The sequence below is a fragment of the Oncorhynchus keta genome, chromosome 18, assembly GCF_023373465.1.
Source record: "Oncorhynchus keta strain PuntledgeMale-10-30-2019 chromosome 18, Oket_V2, whole genome shotgun sequence".
Taxonomy (NCBI): domain Eukaryota; kingdom Metazoa; phylum Chordata; class Actinopteri; order Salmoniformes; family Salmonidae; genus Oncorhynchus; species Oncorhynchus keta.
Window position 1 is genome coordinate 35,062,399 of NC_068438.1, and position 27,009 is coordinate 35,089,407.

The window sequence follows — 27,009 nt, forward strand, 5'->3', positions numbered from 1 at the left end:
AACAAGTGTAGCATCTGATCATAACACAGAAACAATACTGCCTGATGGGTGATAAAAATAAAAATAAACATTAAAAAAGAGCTCTAGATAAAGGGGGAGTAATCAGGGAAGTGATGAGGTGCAGGTGTGCGTAATGAAGGTTGCCAGGACCGGTGGTTAGTAAACCTGTGACGACTGGTGACGCTGAGCACTGGAGATGAGGAGTGGGAGTAGATGTGACATTGGGTGAGTGCTGTTTGATAAGACTGCCTGTTTTGGTAGGACAGAGTTTTGGCCTGCCTGGGGACATCACCAGGTGGTAAATTAGTTTATACACAAAACCTTTCTTCCCATATCAGCTAGTTTTCAGTTTTCACCTCCCCACTCAGACAACTCCCAGATAGTCTAAGCTAAATTTCTGCTTGAGAAATTGCTCATAAGCTATTTAATTTTTCACAATTTTAATTGAACGCGATCACAGTAAGGTAGTTCATTGTTACCCAGAAATGATTTGATAGAGATAAAAACATCTGCATTGGACCTTTATAAAGTGTGGTTTATATAACTCAAAATAGCTTGTACAGTTGTGAGTACAATGTGAATAAATCCATTTATCATTTATTAATAATTTGCAGATGTGTTTTGGCCTGTTTTGATCCGGTACCTCTCATGGCATGACAAATAATGGTCACATTTTGCAATGCAAAATTCTAATAAAAGCAATCGCAGTTAATTCGAGTTGCCTCTTTGTTAATTGTCCAAGACTTAATCAAACCCTAATGCAGTGGTGTAAAGTACCTCAGTAAAAATACTTTAAAGTAGTACTTAAGTTGTTTTTTGGGGTATCTTTACTTTACTGTTTATATTTTTGCCAACTTTTACTTCACTACATTCCTAAAGAAAATAATATACTCCTTACATTTTCCCTGACACCCAAAAGTACTAGTTACATTTTGAATGCTTAGCAGGACAGGAAAATGTCTAATTCACACACTTATCAAGAGAACATCCCTGGTCATCCCTATTGCCTCTGATCTGGCAGACTCACTAAACACACATGCTTTGTTTGTAAATGAGTGTTGAAATGTGCCCCTGGCTATGCATAAAAAAAATATAAACAAGAAAACCATGCCGTCTGGTTTGTTTAATATAAGGAATGTGAAATGATTCATACTTTTACTTTTTATAAAGTATATTTTAGCGATTACATTTACTTTTAATTCTTAAGTACATTTAATACCAAATACTTTTAGACTTTTACTGAAGTAGTATTTTAATGGAGGACGTTTACTTGAGTCATTTTCTATTAAGGTATCTTTACTTTTACTCAAGTATGACAATTGGGTACTTTTTCCACCACTGCTCAAATGTGAAGAAATTCAATTTCAGACCAAGCCTAATATTCTAAGAGTTGATTCGGGTTGGGTCAGCCCAGGTTTGCGTAACATTGGGAGTGTGAGTAGCACGTCTGTATCTCTCACAGAACTCGAATGAGGTTCACTTTCTATGATCTCTCTCCTTATCAATTCAATTCAAGGTGCTTTATTGGCATGGGAAACATACACTACCGTTAAAAAGTTTGGGGAAACTTGGAAATTTCCTTGTTTACAAAAAAATCACTTTTTTTGTCCTTTAAAATAACATAAAGTGATCAGTTTAGACATTGTTAATGTTGTAAATGTCTATTGTAGCTGGAAATTGACGTTTTTTTTAATGGAATATATACATAGGCGTACAGAGGCCCATTATCAGCAATCATCACTCCTGTGTTCCAATGGCACATTGTGTTAGCTAATCCAAGTTTATCATTTTAAAAGGATAATTGATTAATAGAAAACCCTTTTCCAATTATGTTAGCACAGCTGAAAACTGTTGTGCTAATTTAAAGAATCAATAAAACTGGCCTTCTTTAGACTAGTTAGGTATTTGGAGCATCAGCACTTGTGGGTTTGATTACAGGCTCAAAATGGGCAGAAACAAAGGACTTTCTTCTGAAACTCGTCAGTCTATTCTTGTTCTGAGAAATGAAGGTTATTCCATGCGAGAAATTGCCAAGAAACCGAAGATCTCTACAACGCTGTGCATTACTCCCTTCAAGGAACAGCGCAAACTGGCCCTAACCAAAATATAACGAGGAGTGGGAGGCCCCGGTGCGCAACTGAGCAAGAGGACAAGTACATTAGAGTGTCTAGTTTGAGAAACAAACGCCTCACAAGTCCTCACCTGGCAGTTTCATTAAATGGTACCCGCAAAACACCAGTCCCAACGTCAACAGTGAAGAGACGATTCCGGGATGCTGGCCAAATATTTTTAGCCAGATCCTAATTGGTAAGTTAATACGTTCCTTTTTATGGCATAGAAGGCCCTTCTTGCCTTGTCTCTCAGATCGTTGACAGTTTTGTGGAAGTTACCTGTGGTGCTGATGTTTAGGCCAAGGTATGTATTGTTTTGTTTGTGTGTTCTAGGGCAACGGTGTTGCGATGGTATTTGTGGTCCTGGCGACTGGACCGTTTTTGCAACACCGTTATTTTGGTCTTACTGAGAATTACTGGCTGAATCTATGCAGAAGATCTAGGTGCTGCTGTAGGCCCTCCTTGGTTGGCACCAGATCATCAGCAAACAGTAGACATTTGACTTCAGATTTTAATAAGGTGTGGCCGGGTACAGCAGACTGTTCCAGTGCCCTCGCCAATTTGTTTATATATTTTGAAGAGGGTGGGGCCTAAGCTGCATCCCTGTCTCACCCCATGGGCCTGTGGGAAGAAATTTGTTTTTTTGCCAATTTTAACTGCACCCTTGTTGTTTGTGTACATTCATTTTATAATGTCGTATGTCCCCCCCCCCCAACACCACTTGCCATCAATTTGCATAGCAGACCCGAATGCCAAATTGAGTTGAAGGCTTTTTTTAAATGAGAAGACTTTGCCTTTGTTTTGGTTTGTCAACTAGGGTGTGCAGGGTGAATACATGGTCTGCCGTACGATAATTTGGTAAAAAGCCAATTTGACATTTGCTCAGTACATTGTTTTCACTTAGAAAATATATGAGTCTGCTGTTAATGATAATGCAGAGGATTTTCTCAAGATTGCTGCTGACGCATGTCCCACGGTAGTTGTTGGGGTCAAATTTGTCTCCACTTTTGTGGATTGGGGTGATCAGTCATTCTTTCCAAATATTGGGGAAGGGCTAAGGACAATGGGAAGGGCTAAGGACAATGTTAAAGAGTTTTAGTATAGCCAATTGGCATTTGTTGTCTGTATATTTTATTATTTCATTGAGGATACCATCAACACCACAGGCCTTTTTGGGGCGGAGGGTTTTTATTTTGTCCTGTAGTTCATTCAAGGTAATTGGAGAATCCAGTGTTTTCTGGTAGTCTTTAATAGTTGATTCTAAGATTTGTATTTGATCAGGTATATGTTTTTGCTGTTCTTTGTTATAGAGCCAAAAAGATTGGAGAAGTGGTTTACCCAAACATCTTCATTTTGGATAGATAATTATTTGTTTAGTGTTTTCCAATTTTCCCAGAAGTGGTTAGTCTATGGATTCTTCAATTACATTGAGCTGATTTGAGATGTGCTGTTCCTTAGTTTTCTGTAATGTTTTAGTGATTCACCATAGTGAAGCTTAGACTCAGGTTTTCTGGGTGTCTGGCTTTGGTTGAACAGGTTTCTCAATTTATTTTCCTAGGTTTTTGTATTCTTCAAACCATTTCTCATTGTTAATTTTCTTTGGTTTCCTGTTTTGAAATGTTTAGATTTGATAGGGAAGCATAGAGGTCAACTATACTGTTTATATTTTCTACGTGCTTTTACACCTGCATTGTTTGCTGTTTGGGGTTTTAGGCTGGGTTTCTGTACAGCACTTTGAGATATCAGCTGATGTACGAAGGGCTATATAAATAAATTTGATTTGATTTACTGCCAAGTTTACACCTTCACTATTACAGTGGAACGTTTTGTCCAGGAAGTTGTTGAAAAGGAATTGAATTTGTTGTTGCCTAATAGTTTTTTGGTAGGTTTCCATACTACATTCCTTCCATCTATAGCATTTCATGGTTGAGTATTCCTCTGTTCAAGTAGACTGTGATTTTGCTATGAACTGATAGGGGTGTCAGTGGGCTGACTGTGAACACTCTGAGAGACTCTGGGTTGAGGTCAGTGGTAAAGTAGTCTACAGTACTACTGCCAATAGATGAGCTATAGTTGTACCTACCATAGGAGTCCCCTCGAAGCCTACCATTGACTATGTACATACCCAGCGTGCGACAGAGCTGCTGTTTTTGTTGGTTATGTTGTCATAGTTGTCCCGAGGGTGGCATATGGGGGAGGGAATGCTGTCATTTCCAGGCAGGTGTTTGTCCCCCTGTGTGCTGAGGGTGTCAGGTTCTGGCTTTTAGGTCGCCACAGACTAAAAAAAAAATATTTAAAAAAATATGCCATTTAGCAGACGCTTTTATCCAAAGCGACTTACAGTCATGTGTGCATACATTCTACGTATGGGTGGTCCCGGGAATCGAACCCACTACCCTGGCGTTACAAGCGCCATGCTCTACCAACTGTGCCACAGAAGGACCACACTAGTACATGTCCCTGGGCCTGGAAGTGATTGATTTCCCCCTCCAGGTTGGAGAAGCTGTCTTCATTAAAGCATGGGGATTCTAGTGGGGGGATATAGGTAGCACACAGGAGAACATTTTTCTCTTAAGATAATTTCCTTATGAATTTCTAGCCAAATGTAAAATGTTCCTGTTTTGATTCATTTAATAAAGTGAGTTAGGTCTGCTCTGTACCAAATTACCATACCCCCTGAGTCCCTTCCCTGTTCCACACCTGGTAGTTTGGTGAATGGGACTACCAGCTCTCTGTAACCTAGAGGGCAACCAGTGAGGTCCATCTCCTCCATACCAAGTTACTTGTAGGATGACAATGTCTGTATATCTGATTTCTTTGAAGTCCAGGATCCTGCTCTTTAGACCAAAGGCAGATGACCTCAGGCCTTGGATATTCCAGGATGAGATAGTGAAGGTTTTGGGTTCCATAAAGTGTCCACTGTTGTTGGCCGTGTGGTTTGGCTTATCTCTGCTCAGATAGACATGAGCCTGAAACTCTCATCTCTCCAGCGTTGCACTTCATATAGCCACGTGAAGGGGTTCTAGAGGAGCTGCAGCACCCCTGATAAATTAAAATACATTTACCAAAGTTATAGAATAACTGCTGTCTGTTCAGAAATAAATTAAATATTTCAGAATAGCCTACTACAGCATATAAATGACCTTAATTAAGCCACAGATGATTGCTAGTTAATTTTTTTAAATTGCGTAGCTGTAGATTGTGTGTAGTCCAACAAGGAACGCGCAGCAAATCTGTCAGTGAACAGTACACAAACAGTCCTTTCGCAATATGGAAAACAGGTTGGAAACCAAATGGCTCCTGCTGAAAAGAGAACTATGATCTGTCTGCTGTAGGCTAACTAAATATTTTATTAACTTCCAAATATTGTTTTACAAAGTAAGACGAGTGCGAGGTATGGGCTTTTAGCAGGAACGCATCGGCCATCACAAGCGAGTGAGCTGCGCTTCATTGGGTGAGCCAGTGAAACTGGAAGTCATGTTTAGGCCTATAATTTCCTCATATTTTATTAAATTTCTCATGCGTTCCGGTACCTCAGGGCTCCCTAGGTCACACACAAAGAGCTTATTTTTTGTTTGTTCTGGCACCTCTCGAATTACAAATGAAGCACTGCGGATATCACTTGAACACCCTTTGGTGGGGGTCCACAGACAATAGAAAATAAAGTCAGAAATCCCTGGTCTTTTGTATCTGTTGTGTTGTACTTCTTGGTTGGTTTGGCAACCGTGTGCTCTAGCAGAGAACCTAGATTTACCAAGGGGTGCACACTGCATTCCGAATTTGAAGGTACAATTGTTTTGTTGACTTTGAGCTCGCCACGAGGAGGCATTGAGGACGTTGTGTGGCAAAAGAGAACGCGTCTTCTGGCGCCCTCTGCTGACCACTACACTCAATGACATCTGGCTGGAGCCAACAACTGTTGACAGTCCTCACAAGTTTGCTATTTTCCAAAGAAAGTAATGTTGATTTTTTTTTCTTCTGATAAGTCAGCTGTTCAGAGAAGAGTAAAAGCAAACATAGTGTAGTCGTTATGGTTATTTGTTAGGGACCCCACAAATGTTGACTTTGTCATTTTATCTACACGCTACAGCTCATGAAACATGGGGGCCAACACTTCAGATGCGCCTGTTTTATAACACAGTTTCAGAGTCTAATTTAAATAAGAGAATTATAATTGCCACGCAAATATTTTGCCTATGAATTAGGTAGGACATTGTGCACCAGAGGCAAAACATGGGTGAATTCACAGCCAACAACAGAGCCACATTTTCTGACCGAACTACTGCAAAGTGCATTGAAAGAATTGAAGGAATGTGTATCCTTTGTTCATATGAATATTATGAACATATCAACAAAGTACCACACAGATGCAGAAATACAGACAGGCAGACACCACCAGAACATATTCGTAAGTCTAAGTTAGTAGCCCAGTCCTGAGTGAGGTTTGTAGTGATCACTCCCAATCACCAGATAGTCATTGGAGTGCTATTAGACCACAGCTTCTGCAGGTATCTTGGCTATACCACACCACATGGATCAGATTAACCTCCAGATCAAATTACCTGGCTATAGGCTTTGATATTATACAGAGCTATTTCCTCTTTATTTTGCTACTATAAACTGTGAAAAGATATGTCCTTTTTACAATGTTACTTAAAGGTAATGACTATCTATAGACTAGTTCTAAATAGGAAAGTAGTCATATGTGAATTGATTGTGAGGGGAAGTCCATTAGTAATTATGTCATCACTGTGGTTGACTTTATTTGCATAGGACTTTCATGATGAGTGAAGAGATAGACTGGCACTAATGCTCTGCTGGACTGGTTTTATGGAATCTTAATTCCTAGTGTCCTACCATAATTCAAATGTGCTTCACTATGATGCTACACACTAATTCTATATAGCCCGTAGGCACAGACATCAGTTCAACATTTTGATTTACATTTGGTTGAGTTGTCAATCAATGTGAAAAAAAAAATGAACCATGTCATTGGATCTGGGTTCAAAGTTGCAGAAAAATGAAAAAATTCACTTACACTGATGACTTTAAAAAAAATCTGGGACATTGTTACATTGTGGGTTGCAACCAATGTGTATAAACCCTGGATTACAAACCCTGGATTACTGATTCTATGTATTGGCCATTGAGAGGTTTTGAAGCCACTGGTTGGCCATATTTGCACTCCCTAGTAGGAGCAGTCCTCCATAGGAATGAATGAAATTCTACAGTATTTAGATGACATTTTTAGGGTAGTGGGGACAGTGACATTAGTCATCTCTAAAAATGATACTTTAAGGAAAATGTCTTTATATACAGTACCAGTCAACTTTGGACACACCTACTCATTCAAGGGTTTTTCTTTATTTGAACTATTTTCTACATTGTAGAATAATAAGATAGGAAATAACACATCAATATGTAGTGACCCAAAAAGTGTTAAATTAAAATGTATTTTTTAGTGTTTACTATTTCCTTTTTTATTTAGCAAATATTTCTTACTTTTTAACTCTGCTTTGTTGGGAATGGGCTTTACGCCTGTCGGACTCGGTGATTTCATTTCAACACAGCGCCCCCTATAAATCATCTAGTGTGTATATGAATCATTGGAGGGAAACCGTCTGTTTAGGCCGTGAGACTAGGATTCAGATGGACGTTCGTTTTTGGCAAGGAAATGCAGTCTGTAAACCGCGCCCCTTTACTATAAAATTATTTTTTCTTGTGCTTGTATTGCATTCCTGGAATAAAATTAACCCCGAAATGTGCACCACCGGTGAATTTAGCTGGATTGTCTCATACAGATCTTTATCATAATAGACGAGTAAACATACATTGAAGGGATATGCAAAGCAAATTGACTTGGAAATAAAAGTACAGTACAAAGCCCGCTTTGGACGAGGACAATGGCCTTTTCGGGTAAATTGCTTCTGCAGTCCACGCTGCATTTTTTTCACTGTTGCAATATATTTAAAAAAAAAGTTAACTAGGTTACTTATTGTAAAAGTTAGATTGTCTCGTAGGTGCGAACACCATCTCTTCAATTCCTCTCCTTTGTAGTGAGACGAGTACTACTCATATGCTAGCTATCCGGACTACTTATTTGTCTAGAGAGATAGATCTTGTTGTATGTAGCGTGTGGTGATGTTTGCGCCGTACAGTTCGCGCTCTTTTAGACTGAGTCTGAGTGTGACGCATACTGTGGTATTTCACCCAATAGATATGGTTGTTGATCAAAATTGGATTTGTTTTCAATTTCTTTGTGGATCTGTGTAATCTGAGGGATATACAGTGCCTTGCGAAAGTATTCGGCCCCCTTGAACTTTGGGACCTTTTGCCACATTTCAGGCTTCCAACATAAATATATAAAACTATTTTTTTTGTAAAGAATCAACAAGTGGGACACAATCATGAAGTGGAACGACATTTATTGGATATTTCAAACTTTTTTAACAAATCAAAAACTGAAAAATTGGGCGTGCAAAAGTATTCAGCCCCTTTACTTTCAGTGCAGCAAACTCCAGAAGTTCAGTGAGGATCTCTGAATGATCCAATGTTGACCTAAATGACTAATGATGATAAATACAATCCACCTGTGTGTAATCAAGTCTCCGTATAAATGCACCTGCACTGTGATAGTCTCAGAGGTCCGTTAAAAGCGCAGAGAGCATCATGAAGAACAAGGAGGTCCGAGATACTGTTGTGAAGAAGTTTAAAGCCGGATATGGATACAAAAGATTTCCCAAGCTTTAAACATCCCAAGGAGCACTGTGCAAGCGATAATATTGAAATGGAAGGAGTATCAGACCACTGCAAATCTACCAAGACCTGGCCGTACCTCTAAACTTTCAGCTCATACAAGGAGAAGACTGATCAGAGATGCAGCCAAGAGGCCCATGATCACTCTGGATGAACTGCAGAGATCTACAGCTGAGGTGGGAGACTCTGTCCATAGGACAACAATCAGTCGTATATTGCACAAATCTGGCCTTTATGGAAGAGTGGCAAGACGAAAGCCATTTCTTAAAGATATCCATAAAAAGTGTTGTTTAAAGTTTGCCACAAGCTTCAATGCAACAAATGTTTTGTTTCCCTTCCCCAGATCTGTGCCTCGACACAATCTTGTCTCTGAGCTCTACGGACAATTCCTTCCACCTCAGTTTGGTTTTTGCTCTGACATGCACTGTCAACTGTATGACCTTATATAGACAGGTGTGTGCCTGTAACCCTAACCCTGGTCTCATAGCAAAGGGTCTGAATACTTGTGTAAATAAAGGTATCTGTTTTTTTTATTTATTTTTATACATTTACAAAAAATTCTAAACCTGTTTTCGCTTTGTCATTATGGGGTGTTGTGTGTAGATTGAGGGAAAATGTATTTAATCCATTTTAAAATAAGGCTGAAACTTAACTAAAAGGGAAGGGGTCTGAATACTTTTGGATTGCACTGTACCTACACATTTGTAGAGGTTGGTTTAATTGTATTTACTCTGTTGTTGTAGACTTGCTGGCTGTAACCTCACAGCGCGGTCTTGGGGAGTAGTGGCCTCAGCTATAAAGTCAACAAACTTACTGCGAAAGCTGGACCTGAGTTACAATGACTTGCAGCACTCTCGTATGGATCTGCTCTGTGATGGGTTGTGTAGTCAAAGCTGTAAACTGAAGATCTTGAGGTGAGCAAATTTTGTTTGTGCCACATTTAGGTGTAATTACAGTATGTGTGTAGACTACCTCAGGCAGCGTGGGTAAGCCAATATTCATCATCACATTTGCAGACTATTCCTTTTTTATATATTTTATAAACTAACATCAACTACATCACACCTGTGCAGATCCACTAGCACACACCTCCATATCCAGCACCCACATCACTTTGTTTCTCTCCGTAGCCTACACACTTCCGATTTTTACATAATTTTACCTGTTTGTTAACGACTGAGAATTGGTTGATTTCCAGTTAAGTATACCTTTTTTAAATTTATTTTTTATTTTACTTTTCTCCCCAATTTCGTGGTATCCAATTGTTAGTAATTATTATCTTGTCTCATCGCTACAAAATCTGTCGTTCTGCACTGAACAAAGCAGTTAACCCACTGTTCTTAGGCTGTCATTGTAAATAAGAATTTGTTCTTAACTGACTTGACTAGTTAAATAAAAGTATGCCTCGCTGGGCCTCCACTTTTCGCTGACAGTCGCAACTCAACCATCTATTTGGTATTTTCAGCATGCACTGCCCAAATTCGCCCTTCTGATTTGTAGGCAATGTGATTTAAAACAATCCACAGCTTATTGTTTTCCCTAAAAACGAATGATCCTCTGTGGCCAAATCATGCTTTCTGGTGTAGTCTATTTTTAATTATTTTTAAAATTTCTGTATAGACAGTAGGAGGCTGACTATTAACCATAATTCTGTATATTTTTTTCCTAAGGCTAAATCAATGCAATCTAACAATGGAATGTTGTTCAGCTTTGGAGTCTGTTCTTAGCTCAACCTCATCACACCTGAGAGAGCTGGACCTGGGTGGCAATGATTTACAAGATTCGGGTGTGAAACTGCTCTCTGCTGGACTACAGAAATTGGAGACTTTGATGTATGTGCATTTTTTTTTCAGAAAGAAAAGCGTGTTCAATAGTAAAGAAAAGCTAGAGACCTTGACCTCTTATAGAATGATTGACTAAAGCAGGAAACACACCATGCTCTCACTGCCGATAGGTACTTATCACAGTGGGAGGCCGTTCCTTTTCTCTTACTAGAACAAAAGCGGTAACTGCAGCATGCCAACCCGGTAGTGACGACCCTACCATTCTACTTGTAGAATCGCAATGTTCGTCAGTGGCCAACAATGTGACTTTGAGCCAATCAGAGAGCATGAACCCCCACGTGGGGGAGCCAACAAAAACAGAAAAGAAATGGGTAATTTTCTCGTGGAGGAGGTCGAAGAGTGAGGGAGTTTATTTTATATATATATATATATATAATTTATTTGTAATGACAATTACAACAATACTGAATGAACACTTTTGTATTTTAACTTAATATAATACATAAAAATCCATTTAGTCTCAAATAAATAATGAAACATGTTAAATTTGGTTTAAATAATACAAAAACAACGTGTTGGAGAAGAAAGTAAAAGTGCAATATGTGCCATGTAAAAAGCTAACGTTTAAGTTCCTTTCTCAGAACATGAGAACATATGAAAGCTGGTGGTTCCTTTTAACATGAGTCTTCAATATTCCCAGTTAATTAGTTTTAGGTTGTAGTTACTATAGGAATTATGACACGTGGACTATTTCTCTTTATTCCATTGGTATTTCATATACCTTGACTATTGGATGTTCTAATAGGCACTTCAGTATTGCCAGCCTAATGTCGGGAGTCGATAGGCGTGAAGTCATAAACAGCGCTGTGCTTCAAGCATTGCTAAGAGCTGCTGGCAAACACCGTAAAGTGCTGTTTGAATGAATGCTTACGAGCCTACTGCTGCCTACCACCGCTCAGACTGCTATATCAAATCAGACATAATTATAATAAACACAGAGAAATACGAGCCTTTGGTCATTAATATGGTCAAATCCAGAAACTTATCATTTAGAAAACAACATTTATTCTTTCAGTGAAATACGGAACCGTTCCGTATTTCATCGAACGAGTGGCATCCCTAAATCTAAATATTGTTGTTACATTGCACAACCTTCAATGTCATAATTATGTAAAATTCTGGCAAATTTAATTTGTCTTTGTTAGGAAGAAATGGTCTTCACACAGTTCGCAAAGAGCCAGGCGGCGCAAACTGCTGCATATACCCTGACTCTGACACAATTTTCCTATTTTGCCTGCTAACATTAATTTCTTAACTAAATATGCAGGTTTAAAAATATATACTTCTGTGTATTGATTTTAAGAAAGGCATTGATGTTTATGGTTAGGGACAGGGTGGTTTTTTTCCCCCGCGAATGTGCTTTTGTTAAATCACCAGTTTGGCGAAATTGAAGTAGGCTGTGATTCGATGATAAATTAACAGGAAACGCATTCATTATATGCAACGCAGGATTGCAACGATTATGTGAAGATTGTTTTTTAATTTTTTTTATATAGGTTTAATGCTAGCTAGCAATTTACCTTGCATGCAGTCTCCTCGTGGATTGCAATGTAATTAGCCATAATCAGCGACCAAAAATGCTGATTACCGATTTCAAATCCCTAATTAATTGGTCGACCTCTAGCCCATGTCCCTACAAATTGAGGCGAAAAGGCCTTGTGGGCGTGTTTTGTGGTCCTTTCGCTAGACATTTTTGCTAAACCTGTCAAGTCTGCCTTCCCTTCACATTTGTCACTGTCAATCGTGAATGATAATTATTCAAGTTTTACTGATGAAACGTCCATGCAGCATCTGCATACCAACTATTTGACTTCAATCAGTTTATGGGGGTATGCATTTAGATTTTCCTGAGTTATACAGTGTTTTTGCATGATGTACAGTGACCAGATTTTTGCACAGATGGTGTTTACAAACCATAGCATAGTTTATCTGTTTATTTTGCATAATGTTGAGTTTCGGCCACATGGGAGAAAATGTATTTTTTGTCTTACAATAACATACATTAATACTATTAAACTCAGTTCTGTTATGATTATGCGATCTTGCAGACATTGATTCAGCTTTGAGCTAACCATTCAGAGTAGTAGAGCAGAGAATGTGTGTAAAGTAGAGCATAAACAGAAGCTCCTAATGTGATCCGCACATCCTGACGTTTCGGGATCTTTAGCCCGGAGAAAAAAATATCTGAAAAGTCGGATAAGCAGCCACTGTTTTAAGGACACTACCTTGAAACACCTGAAATGACAGGCTGGGTTTACATAGGCAACCCAATTCAGATCCTTTGACAATAATTGGGCAAAAGATCAGAATTGGGCTGCCTGTGTAAACCCAGCCTTAGTACTGGTTCTTACCTTATCAACCACGCCAACGAGGCCCAATCATAATACAGGAAGTTGCACACATGACATTCGGACGGGCTAGTCACAACAAAAAGGCAGATTTTTACACCATCAGACAGCGTTCTACAAAGTACGTTTTACGCTCGTGGATTTCTATTCCTCTGCTACTACGATGTAACTGGCATTTGGTGCTCGTTGCAGGTAGACATGTTAAAGGTTTAACCTTGTAACTACACCTTAAACAATCTCACAAATATTGTGGTATTTAACATTTTCAAGATTTCTCTGAACTCTTCCTGCAGGATGTCATCCTGTGGCATCACAGAGGAAGGCTGTGCTTCTTTGGCTTCAGCTCTACGTTCAAACCCCTCATACCTGAGAACGCTAGTACTCTGTGACAATAACCTGCACAATTCAGGAGTGAAGCTGCTCTCTGCTGGACTGGGGAGTAAACATTGTGAACTGGAGACACTGAGGTAGTTATGAATTTAACTTTATAGATTATGAAATTGTCATACACCGCCCATTTCATTAGACAGCCCATTTAATTAATTAACCATGTACATATATGAAATGAGCAGTTAGAAGTATTTTAAAATAGTGATGTCTTCCTGTTGCAGGCTTTCTGGCTGTCTTGTCTCAATGGAAGGATGTGCTTCTCTGGCTTCAGCTCTGAGGTCAAACCCCTCACACCTGCGAGAGCTGGATCTGAGCTACAATCCACTCTTCATACTAAAGTAAATCAAGTAACTTGAAAGTGCTCCTTAGTCCAAAACTAGGCTTAACCTGTGTCTGAATAACTATTCAGTGCCGGTTTCACTGAGTTACAAGTCTTGTTTCTGTCACTAAATCACAGTTCCTCTGCTTCCCTTAGTGTGGAACACAATGAAGAGTGCTACTTAAAACCAGGCCTGAAGAAGTGTATGTTTTTCATTGTTAACTTCTCTAGACTCCTAAATGCATAAATTAATCTTGGCATGTGTACCGATTCCTAACCTCTATTTATTGCAGATGCCTGTGCGCTCACACTGGACCCTAACACAGCACACAAAACACTCTCTCTGTCTAACAACTGAAGAACTGTGACATGGGAGGATGATGATCATCTGAGTTTGCCTCACACAGAGAGATTTAATGACTGTCCTCAGGTGCTGTGTAGAGAGGGTCTGACTGGGTGCTGTTACTGGGAGGCAGAGTGTAGTGGGAAAGGGTTTCATGTAGGTGTGGCATATAAACACATGAGCAGGGTTGGAAAAGGGCATAACTGTTTGCTTGGTTACAATGACAAATCCTGGAGCCTAAGACTCCTCAACCACGGTTTCCTCAAACTCTCTGTCTTGCACAAAAATGAGCACACGGTCATACCTGCCCCCTCTTCCAGCACTGACAGAGTTGGGGTGTATCTGAACTCCTCACAAGGCATTCTGTCCTTCTACCTAGTCTACTCTGACACTCTGACCCACCTCCACACATTCCAGTCCACCTTCACTGAACCACTTTATCCAGCATTTTCAGTCAATGACTATTCATCAGTGTCCCTGTGTTAGGTCTTAAATTGGCCTAGAGAAAAGGATTATGTTGAATGTTTACTAATAAACTGCTGTACTTCTGAGTCCATGATAGAGATGGAGTCTAGACCATATCCAGTTGACCAATACATGGAAATACTCAATTCATATTATCCATAATTGTTTGAACTCTTTCCCCCCCCAGTACATTGCAAAATTATAAACATTTGAATGTTTTTGAAAGAACCTGGATTCCCAATCTGAGGTCCTACTGTATATGAACTGCATACTTATGCAATATAGTGGTTGAAAGTTTGACCTATTCTGTATGATATGTTGCGTTCAGCTACAAGGGGAGTTTCTCCTTAGCTTTTTTTTCTGTACATTGTTCTCAGGGTTTGGGGTATTTTTATTTTTGAGTAATAATGGAAATACATTTTATCAAACTATTACATGTACAATATGTATGATTGTGGTGTTGTGTATTATAAGAAATGTTCAAATGTGTTTTTATATGAAGGATTTCTTAAGCTCCTAACCCCAACATGTTTTGTACTTTCATCCCACCAATCAATCCACACTCTCAACCCTGAAGGGTGGACCATTAGGAATACACACTCGCCCTCAGGGCAGGAGAGAGAGGGAGAAGAGTGTCAGGCTGTGCTCATAAGATCTTTTCAGAGCTGATCTGACTGGTCAAAAAACTAATTTAGTGAGATTTTTTTTATATCAGAATTAGGCTCCCTGTCTGAACACTGCTTAAGATGTACACTAAACATCACACACAGAGATAGAGAAGCTGACATTTGAAGTCAGCCATGCTTGACTTAAACCGCACCATCTGTCTCCAACTTTTAATGAGACACCCAGAAGAGAGGAGAGATTAGAGAATAGTAGACTACAGCGCTTCTCCAAGGTAATGGTCTACTGGGTATTGTTACCACATAGTGCATAGAGGAAGGAAGCCACAGACAAGAGAAAACAGAAATCCCTGGCCTTTTGTATCAGTTTTATTTCTTGGTTGGTTTGGCAATCGTGCTCTAGCAGAGAACCTAGCTTTACATAGGGGTGCACACACTGCATCCTGAATTTGAAGGTACAATTTTTGCTGACTGAGCCTTCAGGATGTTGAAGTAAAAACATCTGGCGCCCTCCGCTGACCACTATACACTATGACATCTGCCTGGTGCCAACAACTCAAGACAGGACTCACTCATTTAAAGTAATGTTTACTTTTTTGCTGATAAATCAGATGTTCAGAGTAAAAGCAGCCATGTTGTGATATTGTCAGTGGTATTCAGGATCCTTGACATCCCTACCCTAACAATAATCCTTACCTAAACCATCTTAAATTTCCACTTTCCACAATGAGGTTGGGATGTCCCAAGGATAGCATGTGGGTACTACACCAGTCCATGCTAATGATGCATGTTTTATAATAGAGTATCATGGTCTCATGAGAAAAACAAGGAAAAGACAATTATATAATAATTACATTATCATTATATATGAACATATCCAAGTATCACACCGATGCAGAAACAAAGACAGGCACTCACCACCAGATCAGATTTATAGGCCCAGTACTGAGAGGTTTGAAGTGATAACTCCGAATTACCAGATAGTCATTGGAGTGCTATTAGACCACAGCTTCTGCAGCTAGCTAGGCTATACCACATCACATGGATTAGATTAACCTTCAGGTCAAATGACCTGGCTATAGGCTTTGATATTATACAGAGCTAGTAGTTTCCCATTCATTTGTGCTAAAAACTGAAATGACAGCCTTTTAATACGGAACAAAAATATAAACACAATTTGTAACGTGCTGAAATAAACTATTCCAGAAACATTCCATAAGCACAAAAAGCTCATGTCTCTCAAATTTCGTGCACATATTTGTTTACAACCGTTAGTGAGCATTTCTCCTTTGCCATGGTAATTCTTTCACCATATCAATAAGCTGATTAAAACAGCATGTTCATTACAAAGGTGTACCTTGTGCTGGGGACAATAAAAGGCCACTCTTAAATGTGTAGTTTTGTCACACGACACAATGCCAGATTTGTCAAGTTTCGAGGGAGCTTGCAATTGGCATGCTGACTGCCGGAATATCAAACAGAGCTGTTGCCAGAGAATTTAAAGTTAACTTCTCTACCATAAGCCCCCTTCAACATTGTTTTAGAGAATTTGGTAGTACATCTAACCGGCCTCACAACCACAGACAACATATAACCCCGCCAACCCAGGACCTCCACATCTGGCTTCTTCACCTGCAGGACCGTCTGAGGTGGTGCTCAGGAGTATTTCTGTCTGTAAGAAAGCCCTTTTGTGGGGGGAAAAAAATCATCTTGATTGGCTGGGCCTGGCTTCCCAGTGGGTGGACCTACAGTTGAAGTCAGAAGTTTATATACAGCTTAGCCAAATACATTTAAACTTAAGTTTTTCGCAATTCCTGACATTTAATCCTAGTAAAAATTCAGTTTGTGGATCACCATTTTATTTTAAAAATGCTTTTTTTATGGCGGTTTTGGAGCAGCCTTTCAGGTAATGTCGATATAGGACTAATTTTAATGTGGATATAGATACTTTTGTACCTGTTTCCTCCAACAGCTTCACAAGGTCCTTTGCTGTTGTTCTGGGATTGATTTGCAATTTTCACACCAAAGTTAATCTCTAGGAGACAGAACGCATCTCCTTCCTGAGCAGTATGACAGCTGTGTGGTCCCATGGTGTTTATACTTGAGTACTATTGTTTGTACAGATGAACGTGGTTTGGAAATTGCTCCCAATGATGAACCAGACTTGTGGAGGTCTAGAATTTTATTTGCTGAGGTCTTGGCTGATTTCTTTTGATTTTCCCATGATGTCAAGCAAAGAGGCACTGAGTTTGAATGTAGGCCTTGAAATACATCCACACCTCCAATTGACTCAAATTATGTCAATTAGTCTATCAGAAGCTTCTAAAGCAATGACATTTTCTGGGAATTTTCAAGCTGTTTAAAGGCAGTCAACTTATTGTATGTACACTTCTGACCCACTGAATTATAAGCGAAATAGTCTGTCTAAACAATTGTTGGAAGAATGACTTGTGTCATGCACAAAGTAGATGTCCTAACAGACTTGCCAAAACTATACTTTGTTAATTAACACTACATTTGTGGGGTGGTTGAAAAACTAGTTTTAATGACTCCAACCTAAGTGTATGTAAACTTTTGACTTCAACTGTATGCCCTGCCAGGCCCACCTATGGCTGTGCCCCTACCCAGTCATCTGAAGTCCATAGATAAGGCCCCAATTTATTTATTTCAATTGACTGATTTCCTTCTATGAACTGTAACTCAGTCAAATCTTTGAAATTGTTGCATATTGCATTTATATTTTTGTTCAGTGTACAATGCCACTTAAAATTGGAGGGCACATCTAGGCTGTGTCCATATTGTGAGGGAAGTCCTTTACATTGATGTCAAATGGATTGACATTGCATTGGACCTTCAGTGTGTGAAAAGAGCCTTTTTACGACGTCACTTAAAAGGACTATGTATGGCCTAGTACTAAAGAGGACTATGTATGGCCTAGTACTAAAGAGGACTATGTATGGCCTAGTACTAAAGAGGAAGGTAGCCATACTGTGTCTTTAGTGTGAGGGGAAGTCTAAGTAATTCATGTCACTGAGGTTTCATTTATGTGGATAGGACCTTCATCGTTGACAGGGGTCCCCTGAGTGAAGGAATAGATTGACACTAGCCACACTGAATTGGTTTTACAGAAATGTAATGCCTAGTGTCCTAACATGATTAAAACGTACACTTGTTTATATTAATTTTTACGAAATAGACAGTTGACTTTGTGGCTGTGGTAACCGTTTATCCGCAAACATGCTTAAATTCCTCGCACCAGTTCTTACACTACCGTCGCCCAAACCTGATTCCATCCACTTAAATCAATCACGAAAACCCAAAACCAGGAACTACTGCTGCTCGTAATCACATAATTCTATATGAGCCTTGACAGATTCTCACCATTTCATCTGTCCACAAGAGATTAGTCTAGAAGTTGGCCTACACTTTGTAAACCGGGCCCCTTCACGGGATTTCTTTTATTGTTATCTTCTTGACTCTCAAAAATCTTTATCCTAATAGTTGACGAGAAAACATTGAATGGCATATGCAAGGCAAGCAAATTGCTCTGTAATTAGCATAATAAATCAAATAAACAAAATGACCATTAAAATCCATTAGTTTGAACTAGACATTTGTTTGCATGGGCCGCGTCTCAAGCCCCCGCATCGGCAGTGGAAGGTGGCGCAGAGCTACAGCACTGTTTGTTAGACCAGGAGACATCTTGGAAATCGGTCTTCTCACAAAATAATCTGTAGATTCAGCACGGTTTGGGCTAGACACTACTAGTAATAGCTCACCCTGTTGTAAGGAACAAAGTTCAGGGTGAGTTTGTTTCTCACTCAAGCGCTGTCGCTCTCACCTCACCACCTGTGTAAATTGGAATAGAAGGACAAAACAAACAAAATGGTGATGTCATTGAACCAAAGGTGTTTGCTCTTAGCATTTCTTTATGGAAAGACTGCAAAAAGACTACTCAAAAAGTCTAGGAGTTCCTGGAAAAGAAAAAGGGTTCAAATAAAAGATTCAGTCATTCATATGTTGTTTGTGCGCTCTGCCATGGAGTCTTTTGGTATTCTACCATTTAATTTGGTCTCTTGATTTATTCCTTGAGCAAGAAGTTCAGAAAATAGTGTTCCAAATGTGATATTTTAGGTAAGGTGAGGAATAGACTGGCAATTGAATGATGCTCAACTGAGTTTAATTGAAAGGTATGTATAAATACAAAAGAGAACAAACTGCTATGGCTTCCCAAAGAAAACAAAGGTATAATAATATACATTTTAAAAAACTATTTATCTACCTCTAGAAAAACACTAGACCTACACTTTTAGGTATAAGTGATGTGTTAAAACATACGTCCCATGTAACTACAAGTAATTATTCAGCAAAATGGTTACATTCACATTTCAAAATGCAATTCCAGACAATTCATTGTTTTTTTTGGTAAGGGATGAAGATTAAAAAGACATTCAAAAATTGCTCAACTTTTTTGTTGTTGTCAAATACCTTTTTCATGTGTCTACTTCCACCAATGCCCATAATAACCCTGTGAAACTCCAGGGTGTCATTACCTTAACCATAGTTATCAGAATAGTCGCCGCCTTGCTGCTGGGTGATGAGCTGGGACCCCCAGTTCTGCTTGCTGGTCTGCCGGCGCTTTGAGTCAGGCTGGTTGAAGACGTCGGCCTTCCTCTTCCCGCCCACATTGCCCCCACGGTTCCCCCTGGCTCCTCGGGTACTGTGGGCCCTCTGTGGCTGAAAGAGTCCCCCACGGCCCCCTCTGCCACCCCTGGACCCTCTGATGGGTGGCCCCCTCTGCACATAGCCCCCTCGGCCCTGTGTGGGTGGTGTTCCACGGGCCCTAGGAGGGGGTGGAACTCCCCTGCTGCCACGACCCTTCTCACTGTACACATCCTCGTAACCATAGTAGGAGTCCTCGTAACCGTAGTAGGGTTCCTCGTAACCGTAGTAGGGGTCCTCGTAACCGTAGTAGGGGTCCTCGTAACCGTAGTAGGGGTCCTCGTAACCCCTGCAGGGTTCATGATAGTCATAGCCGTAGTGGTCATCGTAGCTGTGGTAGTCTGGAGGGTAGGACGCGTAGCCTCCGCGGTGACCACGGCCCCTGCCCCTATCTGGTGGAGGCATGCGTGGCGGTGGCTGGTTGTAATCGTCATTCCTGCTGAAAAACAGGAAAAACATAACTTTCAATGTAATCGCATGATGGGAGATCTACTAAATCAGATATAAGTCAATACCAGTCTCTGTGGCCTCACCCTGGGTTTCTGGTGGTCTGGCGCTGAGTCTTCCGCGCCTTCTTCTTCTTTGCTATTCTTATTTCAATCGCCTCTCCCCCCAGCTCCTTGCCATTCATGTCTACCATTGCCTGAGAAAAACAGAAAATATTTTTTTATCAGATATCCGAAGAATGATAAAAAAATATATATATTTTTTTTACTGAGGGTAACCCACCTTCACAGCAGCGTCCCTGTCCTCAAAGTGGACAAAGGCGTAGTCTTTGAGCTTATACACCCGCTCCAGTTTGCCAAAGGCAGAAAACGTCTTCACTAGTAGCTCCTCTGTGACTGAGGTGGCAAGCTTCCTGACAAACAAGACCTTCGCCTGCTGACTCACACGGACAAAGTTGAACTCCGTTTAGAGAAGTATAAATAAAAGTCAGACGTGGAACACATCTGTTGTTGATGTAAAACAAACAAGATGGGGCGGAAGCGAGAAATGGACAGAGAAAGTGAGAGATGACTCACATTGGCCATGACATCCGTGTCACGCTCAGTGACCGGGTTGGCCCACTCCACAGTGACTGGGTTCCCCCACACCATCACCTTGCCACTCATGAGGCAGCGGCGTGCCTGGGCTGCAGACTTGTGGTCCTCATACTCCAGGAAACAGAAGCCACGGTTCGTCTCCTTGTCATCCGGCTGGTGGTAGAGGATCACTTCCTGAAGCCCCTCTGGAGGAACAAGAACGAGAGTGACATAACTGATATCTGACCAATGATTACCCACAGAACATAAAGCCAAGTTAACCAAATTGGGGTGTCTGCACTTTCACTGACCTGTGACTTTGCTGAAGTCTTCCAATATGCTCTCTCTGGTCTTGTTCTTTGGGATTGAGCCGACAAATAGGCGGTTGTTCGCTACAGATACGCACACTCCAAGGTGTTTCCTAGACCGGATTTCATAGTTGTCACACTGAAAACAAGAATAGAGGAAAGATGGCTTTGTAGGGTTGATAAGGTAGCAGGAGGCTGGCCCGACAACCCCTCCAAAATTAAATATGCATCACATCTTGGGCCGGTTTCGATTCACAGATTAAACTTGGCCCTAGACTAAAAAGCACATTCAATGAAGATACCCTATTGAAAGTGGTTTTCAAAACCAGGACAAGGCTTAATCTGGGTCTGGGAAATCAGCCCTTTGGTTCTTAGAAGGTAAACTAAGACCATGTCTGACTGCAAGGACTTACAAGTTTCACCGCCTCAGCTGCTGCATCCTTGCTGCAGAAGTTGATGAAGGCGTAGCCCCGGTTCTGACCCGACAGGGGGTCCATCATTAACCTCAGATCCCAGATTGGGCCCGCCTTCTCAAACAGAGGCACCAGCTCATCTTCATACAGGTCTCTGGGGATCTTTCCTACAAACACCTAAAGGCAGAAAACCGCCTGAATGAGGGTTCCAGTGTGATCGTGGAAGAATGCTGTGGTATTGCTATAAACTTCTCAATTGACATTCATCTCTCTACTCTATATCAGTTAACAGCTTTGCCGCGATAACCATAAACCTTTCAAATAGTGTTACTTGAAAATCGAGCATCTCCAGCAGCTTTACCTCAGTTCCAATCCCAGGCTGTGCTCCTTTAAACACTTCCTCTGGTGGGGGCCCTCCGTATTTCCTCTGGCCGGTGGTGACGTCCAGGGTGTATCCTGTCCGCGCCAGCAGAGCCTGCAGAACACGTCGACAACAGCATAATCACAACAGAACTACACAACCTGAGCAGGTTCACACACACAGCAGGTTCTATTGACCCACTGAATGAATGTTCAAACAACGGCATTTTACCTTGATCTTGGACTCAGCAGGACCCTTAGAGGATTCCTGAACTTTACTTCCTTGCTTTTCCCTCTGTCTGTATGTCTTCATAGCTGCACAAAGAAAAGCACTTTTGTTCTGGAAAGCAAACCACAGCAGAGTTGATTCATGTATTGGTGTTATGATCAGAGGAAAAATTATAAACCCCTCAATGTCAACTTCTTAGACTCATTTGAATGCAATTATCTAAACTGACTTCTCTTTCATTCCGATCACACTAACTCACTTGGACATGGGTCAGGTCACTTTCTTTGAACTGCGACAGTACAGACAACGCTCCCACTTCATTGAACGCCCGCAGAGCATCGATGGCCCTCTCATCTAGGTCAGTGTATGCCAGCAACCCTGTTGGTACAAGACAGATTTGTACTATTACAATCTGGCCTTTATCCACTTCATGCATTCTTGAGCAACACCATATTTCTTTGGAAAATAGATTACTCAGCCATTGTATGACGGATGCCCCACCAGTAGAGAATATTTTGTTGAGACTGTCAGCCACTTTCTGCGGCAGTCCGGCATCAATTAGTGTCTGGTAGTTCTCTGTGTGCTCGCCTTCGGTGGTGACTTCTATAGGCTCCTTTTCCTCCATCACCGGAGCAGAACTACTGTTCACCTCAGCAGCAGCCATTCTCCTGAGAAAAAGGGGAAAAATAGATCAGATAAAAACACGTTTTCAATTTGACATTCCAATCTAAAACCCAAATATATTGTTTCAGCTGTTTTTTACAGATGGACACTAGCAACTTGTAGGGAACAAAAACGTTCCCTTTTCTAAACATGTATATTTGCAAATGATGCCCTGCTGCAATAGTTACTCCCATTGAGCAAAAACCTCTAAAGGACTGTAAAAGGTTAGCATGATGCTAAAGACCCTACCGTTACGCTTGTTTACGCTGCTGCTCAGTGTAAAGAATCGTAAAGGTAAGAGTTGGTATCTTCTATAACGATCTATAACGTTTCTTTCCGATGGTAACGTTGGCTAAATATGTAACTGCATCAGAAAAGCTAAACCATTAATTTCAATGCAGACAACCATGAGGTCAAATATAAAATACATGGAGACAAGTGAATCCTACGTTTATATTGGTGGCAAGCTCGCTAGCGAACTAGTCAAGCCAACATTAAATCTGTGGTCAAGCAAACTAAAACGTTGTGAGTTGAAGCTAGCTTGGATGGCGGTGTGCATTTCTTAGTTAAGTCTCCGGCTAAGCACCGTCCCGCCCCCTAACGTTAGCTACCGAGTTAAAGCTGACTGGATTGTCACAATTTGTAACTTTTACATCCAGCTAAATAATCGCTTTAACGATAGAAATACAACACTTAAAATATATAAAACCTAGTATCAAGGTTCATACGCGTAGTTAAGCAAATAGCTAGCTACCAGTGCTAACGTTAGCCAGCTAGTAACAGCCAAGGCCTTGTTAGCTTGCTGGACACCTTTACAGGAATCAAATAAACCACCGGCCAAAGAATATGAACAATTAACAGTTAGCCAACACTTACCTATCTTTTCCAGGAAAATAAGAATATCGTAAAATATATTTTGGAGCAATTAACCAAAATATTTATCCAATATGGAAAATATTAATATGTTTCGGCAGAGCGGAAGTCGCGAAACGAGAGGAACTAAAGTATCATTTGCATTACTCCATTGATTTACTCTGCCGAAAATCTGTCCACGAAAATAAGACTTCTTCTTCTTCTGTGACTTCTAAAATGGCAGTTGGCAACCAAAAGCTGCATTACCGCCACAAACTGGACTGGGGTGTAAACCCCAGAAATTAAATATGAAAGGGGAAAGAAAATCAGGGCAATCCGGGAACATATTCGCGACCATAGTTGCAGCATATAACCTCAACTGGTATATGATATAATTTCCATCTCCATACATGCCCACATCTTTTGCATTTATAACACTGGAGGGGATTATGCACAAAACTATTATAGGGTATATCATTTTTTATTAATTTTTATTTATTTTACCTTTATTTAACCAGGCAAGTCAGTTAAGAACACATTCTTATTTTCAATGACGGCCTAGGAACAGTACCTGTTCCGGGGCAGAACGACAGCTCAGGGGTTTGAACTCGCAACCTTCCGGTTACTAGTCCAACGCTCTAACCACTAGGCTACGCTGCCGCCCCCGTAAAGCCTAGTGAGAAGGGAGAGACTTGTAAAAAAAGTACAATGAGATAGATAGATGAGCACTACAATCACTTCACCTACTTCCTCAGGTATAACATTTGCATCCACTTGAATGTGCAACCCTGGCTCCCTGACTCATCTAGTGCTGCTCATTGATCACTATGATCACTCGGCTAACACATGCCTCTCCCTAATGTCAATATCCCTTGTCAATTGCTGTTTTCTACCTTATCCCCATACTGTATTTATTTATCTTGCCCTTTGCACCCCAGTATCTCTACTTGCACATTCATCTTCTGTACATCCTACCATTCCAGTGTTTAATTGCTATATTGTAATTACTTCGCCACCATGGCCTATTTATTGCCTTTACCTCTCTTATCCTACCTCATGCTGTATATAGATGTTTTTACTGTATTATTGACTGTATGTTTCTTTTATTCCATGTGTAACTCTGCGTTGTTGTATGTGTCGAACTGCATTGCTTTAGCTTGGCCAGGTCGGAGTTGCAAATGAGAACTTGTTCTCAACTAGCCTACCTGGTTAAATAAAGGTGAAATTTACATTTACATTTACATTTAAGTCATTTAGCAGACGCTCTTATCCAGAGCGACTTACAAATAAAATACAATTTTGGTTAGTGATTATTGTCTTATTTCAATGTAGAGCCCCCAGCCCTGCCCAACATGCCTTAGATAGCCCTTTTGTTCCACCCCCCCACACATGCGGTGACCTCACCTGGCTTAACAGGTGCCTCTAGAGACATTATGTAACCATAATAACCATAACCATTTCCCTCATTAAAATGAAAATCAATTTATAACATTTTCTGGATTTTTTGTTGATATTCTGTCTCTCACTGTTCAAATAAACCTACCACTAAAATTATAGACAAATCATTTCTTTGTCAGTGGGCAAATGTACAAAATCAGCAGGGGATCAAATACTTTTTTCCCTCACTGTATGTAAAATCATGTGAAATGAAAATGGACAACCTAAAGGGTGTGAAGTCAGAAGGTCACATGACCAAGGAGCTATAGAAATGTTTTCTTTAAAAAAAAGAAGTAAAATCTTGTGAGATGAAAATGGATAAACTAACGGGTGTACAATATAGAAGGGTAGTCAGTGGACATTCTGAACCAGTAGGTCACATGACCAATGAGCTATTGAAATTCAAAAATGTAAATAGTGTGAGATGTAAATCAACAAAAAAAGTGTGTGCAATGTGTGTCTATGCCATCGGGTTAGCTACAACCAGTTTTGAAAGTTTTAGGAGTAATGGTTAAAGAGCAATTGAAATGTGAAAATGTTGATTTGTCACTATGTAGACGGTCCCTAACTGCTGTTGGTGGCCGCAAGGAAAACTACAGGCGAATATCCGTTGAATATCCATCCTGAAACTGGCTTTACCTCGGTCTTTGGTTTATCTTGGCCTGGTCGCAGTTGTAAATGAGAACTTGTTCTCAACTGGCCTACCTGGTTAAATAAAGGTTAAATAAAAAAATAAAAACCCCAGAGATAACCCCTCTGACAGGCACCCTGCTTCAGTAATGTCAGAGTCGTGTGTATAGGTGGCAGGGAAGTCAGGCGCAGGAGAGTCAAACGGAGTGTAAATGGAGTCTTTTAATAAAAGTCCACTTAACATGCTCCAAACACTAAATACGTACATACATAAATGAACATGGGTACGAGGACCCGTCGCGCACCTATACAACATAAAACAACACTTGACATAAAACAATCTCTGACAAAGACATGAGGGGAAACAGAGGGTTAAATACACAACAGGTAATGAATGGGATTGAAAACAGGTCTGTGGGAAGACCAGACAAAACCAATGGAAAATGAAAAATGGATCAATGATGGCTAGTAGGCCGGTGACGTCGACCGCCAAGCACCGCCCGAACAAGGAGAGGCAACGACTTCGGCAGAAGTCGTGACAGGTAATCCATAATGAAAACATTCAAAAATCATTTTGAGGCGCAAAGCACGCTTCTTCTGTTCCGCGGACATACATCAGAATAAGACCAGCTCGACTCACTGACGCCACTTCATCCAAAGCATCCACGATACTCCAAATGAAACCCCCAGGTAAGAATCCCCCAGGCCCAGGAGTATGGAACGCCGCTTGGGTCTTAAAGCACGTAGTCAAAACATGATCTTTTAAATGCTACGTTGTGTACAGTAAACAGGTGCCGATGCTAAATTAACATATTCACACGTTAAATGACTTCTTATGGCTGGGGGCAGTATTGAGTAGCTTGGATGAATAAGGTGCCCAGAGTAAACTGCCTGCTCCTCAGTCCCAGTTGCTAATATATGCAAATTATTAGTATATGTGGATAGAAATCACTCTGAAGTTTCTAAAACTGTTTGAATGATGTATGTGAGTATAACATAACTCATATGGCAGGCAAAAACCTCAGAATAAATCCAAACAGGAAGTGGGAAATCTGAGGTTGGGTCGATTTTCAATTTAGCCACTATTGAAGACACAGTGGGATATTGGCCATGTTGCACTTCCTAAGGCTTCTGCGAGATGTCAACCGTCTTTAGAAACTTGTTTGAGGCTTCT

At 40.4% G+C, this 27,009-nt stretch overlaps 2 protein-coding genes across 11 annotated transcripts; one reads left to right on the forward strand and one right to left on the reverse strand.

Moving 5' to 3' along the window:
* Nucleotides 1–88: 88 nt before the first annotated feature.
* On the forward strand, nt 89–15,096 carry LOC118375351 (NACHT, LRR and PYD domains-containing protein 12-like). Of its 7 annotated transcripts, none has more exons than XR_008068333.1 (8): nt 7,781–9,043; nt 9,211–9,384; nt 9,611–9,781; nt 10,576–10,699; nt 13,353–13,526; nt 13,671–13,787; nt 13,925–13,971; nt 14,062–15,096. XR_008068333.1 is itself a non-coding variant. In XM_035761870.2 (8 exons), the coding sequence occupies exons 3-8, from the start codon at nt 9,726–9,728 to the stop codon at nt 14,124–14,126; spliced, it is 621 nt and encodes a 206-aa protein (XP_035617763.1). In that variant the 5' UTR covers nt 7,804–9,043; nt 9,211–9,384; nt 9,611–9,725; the 3' UTR covers nt 14,127–15,096. The 7 variants fall into 7 exon arrangements, 6 of the variants coding, with proteins under 6 accessions (XP_035617761.1, XP_035617760.1, XP_035617764.1 ...); XM_035761870.2 differs by having other exon boundaries at nt 7,804–9,043; nt 10,538–10,699; XM_052467987.1 differs by having other exon boundaries at nt 7,804–9,043; nt 9,211–9,320; nt 10,538–10,699.
* Nucleotides 15,097–15,553: 457 nt separating this feature from the next.
* Nucleotides 15,554–23,973, reverse strand: LOC118375349 (heterogeneous nuclear ribonucleoprotein R-like). 4 transcript variants are annotated; one of them, XM_035761863.2, is made up of 12 exons: nt 23,793–23,972; nt 22,755–22,921; nt 22,513–22,631; nt 22,257–22,364; nt 22,026–22,139; nt 21,665–21,841; nt 21,255–21,390; nt 20,944–21,149; nt 20,651–20,803; nt 20,455–20,564; nt 19,753–20,360; nt 15,554–19,048 (listed from the first exon to the last, which is right to left on the reverse strand). In XM_035761863.2, the coding sequence occupies exons 2-11, from the start codon at nt 22,915–22,917 to the stop codon at nt 19,754–19,756; spliced, it is 1,893 nt and encodes a 630-aa protein (XP_035617756.1). In that variant the 5' UTR covers nt 22,918–22,921; nt 23,793–23,972; the 3' UTR covers nt 15,554–19,048; nt 19,753. The 4 variants fall into 4 exon arrangements, with proteins under 4 accessions (XP_035617756.1, XP_035617757.1, XP_035617758.1 ...); XM_035761864.2 differs by lacking the exon at nt 15,554–19,048 and having other exon boundaries at nt 19,363–20,360; nt 20,651–20,800; nt 23,793–23,973; XM_035761865.2 differs by lacking the exon at nt 15,554–19,048 and having other exon boundaries at nt 19,363–20,357; nt 23,793–23,973.
* Between the last annotated feature and the right edge of the window lie 3,036 nt (nt 23,974–27,009).